Below are 11,692 nucleotides of genomic sequence, written 5' to 3' on the forward strand. Positions count from 1 at the left end.
GTCGTTCTTGGTTTCATGTTCATGTCCAACCATTCTACAGTTTTTAATTTTTCTTTGGTTCTATGGACTTAAATATTATTCCTAATATTTAGTATCAACTATTTGTCCAAACATCTTGACTTAATCAATATTAAACAAGCAAATCCATTTTTTTTCCTTTTCCAAGTTCAAAAACTAGCAATAAATCTAAAGTGATCAAATTAATATTTAAGGACATCATTAAATCAACTCGAATAAATATTGCAAACATGCTATAAACATCTTAAACGAGAAACATCATTCAATACTTTATAAATCCTTAACTTAAAGTAATTTAGCTCTTAATGAGTGTTTTTTTAAACATGGAAATGAAATAAAACAATAAAGATAACATCGTAGCTCAAGTAATTACAGAAACGATGACTCAACGATGAAAAACACAAGCTTGACGTAGTAGTTGTAACAACTCATCATTCTACTTGTTTGCAAGTTTCCATTTATGAGCAAGAATCTTTCATACACAAGTTTCAATGGTGGATGATGAAAAACCAAAAAGGAAATGGTGGTTAGGGTTCTGATTTTTAGGTATGATTTATGATGCCTTTGGTTTAGTGCTTGTTCCGATTCAATTTCCTGCTGCCTAGCGAACTCCTTTCTTCTTCTTCCTTTCTATTTGCGGAAAAGCTTGTGTTGGCGGGTTTGAAAACAAAAACAAAAACTCAAACACAAACACTCATTTATCTACTAGATCTAAGCTTTCATTCGAGAAGTGTCGGGAGGGATAGTTGTTCCTCACTACATTACGGTGCTTGTGAGCTAACTTTTGAGGTGTCGACGCGAGCGTGAGTTTTCGCCGTATTTGAGCGCGGTAGCAGAAACGGTTGAAAAAGCGATAACTAAGATAAGGGCTCCTTCCAAATTTCTAGATTGCACATAGGACCCTATATGTGAATTTATGGGATTAATTTTTGATATATTTATGTGTTCAAAACCGATTTATGTGGGATTTGATGAGAATGAATTTATGTGTGGATTTTGTGGAAATGAAAATTGGTGTGATTTATGTGCGATTATGTTTGAAATTGTGGAAATGAATTTGGTAATTTATAGTTGAAATTTGGAGAGATTGAATATGGGTGATAATATTTGAAAATTGTGGTGATTCATGTTTGATGTGATTGATGTGTTCATAATTAATATTATGAATTTTTTTAGAAGAAATTTATGTGTGAATTGGTGGAAAATGGATTTAATTCAATTTATATGTGGATTGAATTTGGAGATGTGATTTATGTGTGTTTGTGGAAATAGAAATTGGAGTAAATAAATATTTTTGAGTATGCTATGTGTTGTATTTAAAAAATCATTAGTGTTAAATGAGTATTAAAAATGATGAATCTTTTAATAGTTGCATTTACTTAATGGTTTTTGTGAAAAGTGTCAGAGTATGCTCATGCATTTTATAGTACATGGTGACTGGATGGGCCATAGTGATAGTTGTGACCGGATGAGCCACATGATGATGTCATGTGATTTGTTGGTTTATCTTATCCTTACGGGGATTATCGCGTTGTGCTGATCTGTGAGAGATTGCACTCTAGAAAACAGTGTAAGGCATGTGATAGGCAACACTTTAGTAAATCGTGCGGGCCTGTGATGGGCGGCACCTTGGTAATTAGTACAAGGCATGTGATAAACGATACAATTATGATTTACGCCCCATTCGAGGAAGGTTTTGGTTGGAATTTTGGAATCATGCATTTTGGCATATACGCATTGCAATAGGGTGCTTGGCACGCGAGTCATGTTTGATATACTGTGATGATTGTATATACATACTCAGTTGTTGTTTGTGATTGTGCCGTAATTGGTAAGTGTGATGATTGATTTTGGGTTGTAAGTGTCGAATGATTTCAAAACGTTTTAAAAACTGAAAATCTGCATTTTTCGTAGTTGTATTCCAATACGACAACACAAATTTTGCCACTGACTTGCACTGTATTCGGATACGAGATTTCTGTATTCGGATACGATAGGATAATTTTTGTCACTGACTTGCACTGTATTTGGATACGAGATTTCTTTATTCGGATACGACTGGATGATTTTTGCAATTGATTTACACTGTATTCGAATACGAGATTTCTGTATTCGGATACGACAAGATAATTTTTGTCACTGACTTGCACTGTATTCAGATACGAGATTTCTGTATTCAGATACGACATGATAAGTTTTTTCCATTGACTTGTCCTGTCTCGTATCCGGCTGCATCCTATCTCGTATTCGATTACAGTTGTGCTGATTTTGCTATTGACTTATGAATTAACATTGTATTTGAATACAAGGATATGATGTACTCGAATACGATAGTGCAGTTCTGTTAAAAACTTCATTTTTCAACTTTGATTATGCATGTTTGACATATGAAAACCCTTTCAAGGAGTATACTAAGTTGAAAGGTTATTTTGTGCATTTGAAATTTAAATGTTATGTGATATTTGTTAATTTCGGTTGGTGATCCTTTATAATTATTGTGGAAATCTGGATTTTACCCTCATATGAGAATCAGGGTCATCCTGCCGGTTAGTACCTTGGAGATAGAAAGGTAGTTTGACATATCTGACCGAAGTTGTGTTAAAAGGATCTTGTGGAACGCGTGGAGATCACCTGAGTTGTATAGTTTTTGTAGCATGATCAGATTAGGTGGTTGTATAGTGACTAGATGTCTTTCTTTTGTGGTTGTATTTATTTCATTTTGGAATACTGTATTTATGCTTAAACTGTCTGATGACTTTTCTTTTGATGGGTTCATGTTCCACTTTTTGATGTGATGTGAGGAAAGTCGAGATTCTTGGGGCAGTGCTTTTATGTAGGTGTCTGCCGAGAATACCCCAGAGGTATGAGATATATCTGATAGGTCTCATAGCTCCGGTGTATTTGGTTCTTTAAATACTTTAGATTTTTGTTTCAAAAACTATTTATGCTTGTAAATATTGTTTACTTTTGTCGTTGTGTTACGACTTAAATATTTTATCCAAAAGTATTTCTTTCTTTATTTATGAAATTTGAGTTTTGTTTTAAAAAATATATATAGTTTGAGTAGTTTTATCTTCTCTAAGAGTTACTTTAACATACCCACGTTAGTGAAAAATTGTTGTTATTGTTGATTGATATTTCCTATTGTTATTAGGAAGACTCTGGTGTACTCATTAATTATTACTGAAAGTTTTTTTACTGGACTATGTCTCGTGGTTTTTATTCTCTCAATTTGAGGAAGTTTTCCAAAAATTGTGTTTGTCTTATATTTAATTTTCTGCCAATTATTTTTGCTACGTGGAATTATATTTTCTATTTGACTATTTATAATCATATTTCTTTCTAGCTTCTTCTCCTTCTTTTAGAAATTAAACCCACAAACACTCAAGAGTCTTCATCATCTTTGGCAAAGAGAAGAATAATTTACACAAAGGTAGCAAGCAACATTAAAGCACCTAGAATAGAATCGGATACCAACACATATATATATACATATAGTTAATTAATTATTAGTTTATTTTTCAAATTCATCACTTTTTTTGTTTATATGAATTTCTAGGAACCGCACATACCACATGCAATTTCGTTTATCTTTCGTTTTTTTTACCTCAATCTATATATATTTTTTTTACAAAATCATAAAATTAATTATATATAACATCTCAATATTTCAATATGTAGAGAACCTAGTTGAACATGCTATGGGCAACCTCATAGGTAAAAGTAAAAAGCGTGACTCTCAAAATTCTAGAAGTGAAAGAATCTCATCCAATTTTTCAAATAATAAACCTATGCCACTACCATTGCAACCTAAAGCTATTATGTCTCAGAAATCATGTTTTGGGACATATAATTCTGGACAGAGCTCAAACACAAAGAAAACTCCCAAGAAGTATGCTTTGATTCCAGATAACTTCACTACCCTTGAACAGGTAAGTTTTTTTTTTTTAAGTAATTAATATTAGTAATAAATTATTAATTTTGTTAGAATCTTGAGCATATATATTATCTAATTACTTTGTTGTTTTAAATCGCAAATATTAATAATTAGTATTTTATTTATTTATTTATTTATTTTTGTTTGTCCAAGGTATGTTTTTTTACTTACTGTTCAAGGTATGTTATTATGTTAGATAATAGTGTTAAACATATTGTTTCTCTAATTACTTTTTTTTGGGTACAAGTTTCTCTAGCTAATTACTTTTATTTATTAATAATTTAATAAAGAATACAAGTGATTTACCTGGCCTCTTCAACCTTTGTTGTTTCATTCTTTTTGTGATTGTTCTACAACTTATGGAAGTCTTCCTAGAAAAACAAATTTTGATTCGGAAGTGAAATATGAATGACTTTACATGTTTTTATATATGAATTTGTATATTAACCTTTCTCTTTACATGCATGAAATAAATTATTAATTTCATTAGCTTGTTTAAAAAAAATTATAATCAAAGAGGATAAGTAATTTTAGGAGGTTATTTTCCTAATTAAACTCGAACTAGAAACATGTAGAGCAACAGTTTTCATGATTTTAAATTGTTCAATGAAATTGTTCGGTAGGAAAAATAAACTAAAGACCACTAACATGGTATAGATATTTAATGTGTTTGAAACTACCTCGAAACCACTTTTAAATATGTTTTATGGTAGTAACTACAAAGGTTTTTATTTTTATTTTTTTATACTTTCGACGTGAATCTAAAACTCTTAGTAGTTGTTTGAAATACACGTTTTATTTAAATAAAAGAAATAGAAAATAAACAAAAGTTTGGTGAAGTACATTACTTTTTTCTTCATTAGTAATATTACTTTTTTTTAGAACATTCTAGAGGATTCTACTATGCACTCTCACACCTAAATTTGTCACCCCCTTAAGACATGTGAAAATACAAGTTTACTCTTTTAACTATTTATAATAAGTTTCAAAATTGGTAGTTTTAGTAGTTTTAAATTTTTGAAACTTTCGGAAATTTCAATTCTGGAAATTTTTGAAATAAGGATTATATTTTGAAAATTTGGAATGTTTCAAATGTTTTTAAATCTAGAAGTTTTCGAAATAAGGATTACATTATAAAAACTTGGAAAGTTTCGAAAATTTTCAAATCAGGAAATTTTCAAAATAAGGATTACATTTTGCAAATTTAGAAAGTTTTGAATTTTTCCTATTTCGAAAGTTTTGAATTGTTTGAAAGTTTCGAAAATTCTCAAAATTGTCATTTTGAAACTTTGAAAACTTTCAAATATTCTGAAAAGATTGGTGAAAAAATCAGAAGTTAAAAAAGTTGAAGATTTTATGAAGGATAAAATTATATTTTTTACATTAATTGAGGGGTGACGAGTTTAAACGTGAGATGCAAAATAGAATCCTCAACATTCAATATTAAGAAAACTATTTCATTTGTGAAAAGAAAAATCAATAGTATATCTTCTCTATGCCAAATAATGAAATTATGCGTCTTATTGGGTAAACTTGATATCTCACCGATCGAGAGCAATCAAATGTGGGAAAAAAATCAAGTTGGTTCAAATTATTGATTTGATTTTTATTTTCCTAAATTCAATGTGTTGGTTCCTGATATGTATCAAGTTGATAAATATAAAACCCTTCACACAAAAAATAAAGTATATAAAACCCATTGAACTTGAAATAAACCAAATATAAGACAATAATTAGTTGTTAAGTTAGTATTTTTTCTTTCACTTACGTTAGAATTTGAGTAATGTAATTCTTTAACTCTTAATTCAAACTAGTTGAATTATTCAGTAATAATTTAAATATTGTGGGAAATTTTATTTTTATTGAGAAATTTAATAGAATATTATTTTAAGTGTTATAAAAGTTTTAAAAAGAAATAAAATATGTAAAACAAAATAATATCAACTTTTTCAACTCCACCAAACCATCACATTATTCAACCTTAAGAGGAGGTGAGTATAATTAAGTGGAGATGAGTGTCTTTCACATAATATAATTGGTGTATGTGTCATTTAGAGCGGTAAGTGTAATTTTACATAAGTAAAAACAGAGTTATTGCATCAAAGTAGGTAATTAATTACCATTGAATTGTAATGTACATGTGCATTGTTTTATCTTTAATTATGTTAATTCTTTTTATATAATTTGTAATAAATACTATAAAAAAATATAAATTGATTATCTCTTTTAAATAAACTAGTAACATAATTCAAATTATGAACAAATTTATTAATATAATTAATTTTTTTAATTATCGTGATTTAGTCTGTGAAATTTTATATATAGGATCCACCAAGCAAATCAGAGTTAATATTACTTTAAAGTAGTAATTACCATTGAATTGTAACTCTTGCAAGCTATCATATTGTATTTTAGAATGAATTTCATGAAATTTTAATTGTCCTTTTTTAACTGTACAGGTTACTACGGCCCTTAGGAAAGAAGGTTTGGAGTCATCAAATCTCATCCTTGGAGTTGATTTCACAAAGAGTAATGAATGGACTGGTAAGTGGTAGTACAAGAACAAAATTAAGCCAAGTGATTTTATCATTACAGTATTAATTGAAAGCTATGTTGAAACAATATTGAGATCTGCAACAAGAATTAACCAACAAAATAGAATAACAAACAATTGCAGAGAAAAAAAAAAAATGGAGAACGTCCTTAGTTTTCAGCTGAAAATGGAGAACGTTTTTGAACAGAATTGAAAACCAGAAAACAGAAACTGTTTATCGTTCTCCTTTCTGCAGTTTTGAAATCAGTTTTCAAAATCAAAGTAAACGAAAATTAAAGAAAGATAAGAGAAGAATAACACTCAGATTTACGTGTTCAGTCTCAATTGATGAGACCTACGTCACAGACAAACAAGCAAGATTAATTCATCATTAACTTTACAAGATTAAAGTCTTCTTAAGATTGATCTCTTAGTATCTATCACTGTTTATGAACCAACAATACTAGCATTTTCACTAAATCTTTCTTCTCTCCCTTAATCTTTCTTCTCTGAATTTCTATGAATCTCGAATTGCATGTGTCTCTCTTTCAATCAGCAATTACCACTTGCAACAACTCTCAACTTACTCAATGTATTTACAGCTATAGTATTTAAAAGACAGACTTCTTAACCAACTATAGCTAACACAGTTCTTAACTATATTCAGTTATAACTAATTAACTCCAAGTTGTTACTGAATTGAGACACACTTTCACAAGCTATATATAACTTAAGTCATGATTACTCCTCGAAAAAGTTGAAATATCGACCAAAATTTATAGACGAACTAAGTGAAAGTACTTTGTATAAGAACTAAAATTTGGTATATACATATTTAATTAAAGTGATGATTAATTATTATTTAAAAAAAATTGAAATATAGAGACAAACAAAAATAAATTTTGTCTCTTATTTCATATGTACGTACTAAAGACATCAAATTTAGTGACTAATTTTGTTCTAAACTTTAATTTTCATAGTTATTTGTGACATTTATAACAACTAAAATTTGGTATATATGGGTTATGGTATATAATTAATTTCTTCTTGAATTTTTTTTTCTTCTAAATGTTCTCTTGAGAAGCCAATGCATCCATTTTATTTTTGAAGGAAAAATCTCATTCAACAAGAGAAGCCTACATGCAATTGGAGATTCACCTAATCCCTATGAAAAGGCAATTTCAATTGTTGGCAAGACATTGGCTCCATTTGATGATGACAACTTAATTCCATGCTTTGGCTTTGGTGATGGTAAGGTCTAATTAATCCTTAAAGTACAACATGTAAAAAAAAAAAAGTAATAGTTTTTTCAATTTAACTTATGGGTCAACTTTTACAATTATACAGTTACCACACATGATCAAGAAGTATTTAGCTTTCATAATGATCATTCACCTTGCAATGGCTTTGAAGAAGTTTTGGATTGCTACAAAAAAATAGTTCCTCATTTGAAACTCTCAGGTGATTATTACTTTCATATTCACTTTTTATATATAGTGTTATCTTTATAATCTTATTGCAATCAATCAGCTCATTAAGTTGGGAGAAAACAATCATTTTAAATCATTAAATCGTTAAATGTTAAATATATAAAACGATGTCACAATAGTCCTTTTATAAATAACTAAAAAACGATACATTTAGTAATTTATAAAACTCACCATTATTGAATTGAAAATTTATATTTATGTAAATTTAGGTAAAACTAAAATAATTTGATATGTCGTTAAAGTACATCAAAATTAAATACTTATATTCTTTTATTCAATAGATGTAATCATGATATATCTCTTCTGCTTCAACATATGTGACATATTATTTATTTGGGGTCCTCACTAGAATTTATATTTGAGTATTGTCTCAAAAAATTAAAATATCTAAATTATAAACATACATGGCTGAAAAAATAATTGGATTTTGTGTGAAGGACCAACTTCTTATGCTCCAGTGATTGAGGCTGCAATAAACATAGTTGAAAAAAGTCATGGCCAATTCCATGTGTTGGTTATCATTGCAGATGGTCAGGTATATAAAATGTTACATACACCTTAAATAATATTTCTTCATGTGTGTTTGTCTCAAATTATATCATGTTCATACGTTTGATTTTTAAGGTTACAAGAAGTGTAGACACTGACGATGAAGAACTCAGTCCTCAAGAAGAGAAAACAATCAAAGCAATTGCTGATGCAAGGTACACATATATTATAGCTAATTGATTGATATTTTTTTTATCTAAATAAATAACAGCTAATTGATTGTTTCTAATAAAGTGCATACCAAAAAAAAAAAAATTATTAATAGAAATTAAAGTTAGCAAAATCATGTTTTTGATGTTTCTTTTATTTTTTTAATTAAACTTAAGCCAAATTAGTCCCTAAAAACATATAAGGTCAATTAGGTCATCCCTTTGCAAATTAAAAAGAAAAGATATAAGGTAAATTCAAAGTCCTGAATGTGTATTTTGTCAGTGAATTAGTCCTTACTCAAATGTTATGCTAATTTAATTCATAAAATTCAAGACCAATTTGATGAACAAAATGACATTTAGAAACATGAGCATAATTTTCATATATGTAACTATGTATTTTTTCCTATCATACAGTGCATATCCACTTGCCATAATTCTGGTTGGAGTTGGTGATGGACCTTGGGAAGACATGAAAAAGTTTGATGACAAGATTCCAACACGTGATTTTGACAATTTTCAGGTCTTACATAGCAATACAATAGTACCATACAATTTTAAACTGTGCATCATAAACTATTTTGCATTTTGCAAACCAATGTACACATACACAAATATTAATACACATCAAAATTACCACTAACTCCAGCACCAACACATAGACATTAATAACCATTTAAAAAATTTGATGTAATTGAATATTATAATACAAAAACAATTTATTTTCGATATTTACATACTTTGCATTCATATATGAAATGTCAAACATTAAATAATCTAACAGTCAAATTAATTGACCGTTAAATTAATCAAACAACTGATATTTAATAGAAGACAATTGTAATATTAATCATTTTCATATTTTTCATTTTAAATACAGTTCGTTAATTTTACGGAAATTATGTCTAAAAACAAAAGCGCAAGTGAAAATGAAGCAGCTTTTGCTTTGAATGCTCTCATGGAGATCCCATTCCAATATAAAGCATGCCTTGAATTCAAAAAGCTAGGGTATGATCCTTAAACATTAACCTATGTCCTTTATAATTTTTTCTAAATCTTATAAGAAATCTTTACTAGTACTTTTGATTCATTTGGTGATAACCTTCTTTGAAACAATTAAATATATTTTTGAAGTGATTAAAATTGTTCTTCTCACCATTTTGTGTCTATGGATAATAGACATGTAACAGGAAGAACAAAGAGAATAGTTCCAAAACCTCCTCCTCTTCCTTATTCTATTAGGCTTGCATCTCTACCTGTTCAGGTACCAAGCAATTCACCAGCATCAACAACTGATGAGCAAAATCAATCTGTATGTATTCAACTCAAACTTAGACTCCACTATATTTATTTTCTTCACTAATTATGTCTTTAGTATATTAAATATAAAGTAAGTAATATCAACTGATAGTAAAAAAAAAATAGTAGTTATGCCTTTAAATATAACAAATGATGATATAATAAATATGAACTTTAACTTTGGAGCAGTGAAATCCTAAATTGAGCACTAGAACATTTTTAAATAAATCAACGTATTTTTTGCGCACAATTGCAAAAACTAAACACTTAAAGTAACTACAATTTATTTAACGGATTGATTTCTCACATATATTCTGTCCAAATGATTAATAGATCAAAATATCTAGTAAATCAATTTTCGACATAGACTAAAGTTGAACATTTATGATTTTATTAGTACAAACCAACCAACACAATTTTTTTCGTCTTTAATCAACCAACACATTTATCCCATTAGAGAAAATATTATATTGCCTTTTCTTGTCTATACACATTGAAGTTGCTTGATGATTTATGTGGTGTTATATAACCAATGGAATTTTGTAGGCCTGCCCTGTTTGTCTGACCAATGGAAAGGATTTGGCGTTTGGATGTGGCCACATGGTGAGCTTATAACCACATTTAATTTAAAATAAATAATCAAACTAGTTCCATAAGATATAGTTCTAGTAATATTACTCCCAAAATAATAATGTCTTTCAATGTATACTTGATCAGTAAAACTAAACTTCACGAATTTTTGGGTTTATTTTGACTGATGAAATACACATTAAAAGAATTTGATGGTAAAATATCATTGAGAGGGGTATTGTGAAAATGTTGTCTTTTAGATATTTATTTTATTATATATAGTTTTAAAGTTATTGTCTTAATTATTTCTCTAATTTCTGTTAAGATTGAATTAATTTTTTAACAATATATTTTGAAACGCAGACTTGCAGAGATTGTGGCTCAAGGTTAAGCAATTGTCCTATATGTCGAGTGACGATCACTAGTCGTCTTAGAGTTTACAGTGGGTGATTGTAAAAATATATCATGCACCTAAATTAGTTTTCATTAGATTAGATATATAGTTATATGTAGGGTTGATGCTAATTAAGAGCTTAAATATTCGACATGGATTTCTTGTAAATTAAATTGATTGCTTGGTAGACGTTGAAATGTTTCACGAGTGTTCAAAAGTGGATATCCAAATATGAGTTTGTTTAAGTGGATATACTTATTTGATTATGCAACAATGGAGACTATTAAGAGCTTATATATTGCCATTTTTTTTTTGGCTTAATTGCACTTTTGGTCCTCCTATTATAGGTGAAAATTGAAAGTAGTCCCCCCATTTTGTTTCTCCCCAGTTTTAGTCCCCCAAACAGAATTTGAGTCCAAATCATGATGAGTTGTCATTTTTTTAATGACGTGTCAAAAAAAAGCTGACGTGGCAGACGCATACGTGGAATAAAATTATTATTATATTATTTCTAATTAAAAAATATAATTTATATTTTTAAAATCATTATTATAATTGTTAAAAATTATTATTACAAATAAAATTTATTTGTTATAATTAAATTAAAAGAAAATGAACCCTAAATTGAACCAGAAGCATATCGTTCAACAAACAGCCCCAATTCAAAAGCTCCCAAATCGATTCCGATTTCGATTTCTTCATCTTAAACAGATTCCGATTTCGTCTTCTTCTTCATTGTTGGTCACCGTCTTC

At 28.7% G+C, this 11,692-nt stretch overlaps 1 protein-coding gene across 1 annotated transcript; it reads left to right on the forward strand.

The window, feature by feature from the left end:
* Positions 1-3,555: 3,555 nt before the first annotated feature.
* LOC101509230 (E3 ubiquitin-protein ligase RGLG4-like) lies at positions 3,556-11,231 on the forward strand. Its single transcript, XM_004488500.4, has 11 exons — positions 3,556-3,950; positions 6,415-6,499; positions 7,599-7,739; positions 7,836-7,949; positions 8,416-8,513; positions 8,603-8,682; positions 9,094-9,199; positions 9,557-9,684; positions 9,856-9,988; positions 10,522-10,578; positions 10,909-11,231. The coding sequence occupies exons 1-11, from the start codon at positions 3,594-3,596 to the stop codon at positions 10,993-10,995; spliced, it is 1,386 nt and encodes a 461-aa protein (XP_004488557.2). The 5' UTR covers positions 3,556-3,593; the 3' UTR covers positions 10,996-11,231.
* Positions 11,232-11,692: the final 461 nt, after the last annotated feature.

Source organism: Cicer arietinum, chromosome 1 (genome assembly GCF_000331145.2).
Source record: "Cicer arietinum cultivar CDC Frontier isolate Library 1 chromosome 1, Cicar.CDCFrontier_v2.0, whole genome shotgun sequence".
NCBI lineage: Eukaryota > Viridiplantae > Streptophyta > Magnoliopsida > Fabales > Fabaceae > Cicer > Cicer arietinum.

What these genes read in the sequence shown, in the direction of transcription:
- LOC101509230 (XM_004488500.4), top strand. Translation starts at nt 3,594, where the DNA reads ATGCAATTTCGTTTATCTTTCGTTTTTTTTACCTCAATCTATATATAT. An exon ending in TTATCATTGCAGATGGTCAG is followed by an intron (nt 8,514 to 8,602) that starts GTATATAAAATG and finishes TTGATTTTTAAG; the next exon opens with GTTACAAGAAGTGTAGACAC. An exon ending in CTGATGAGCAAAATCAATCT is followed by an intron (nt 9,989 to 10,521) that starts GTATGTATTCAA and finishes GGAATTTTGTAG; the next exon opens with GCCTGCCCTGTTTGTCTGAC.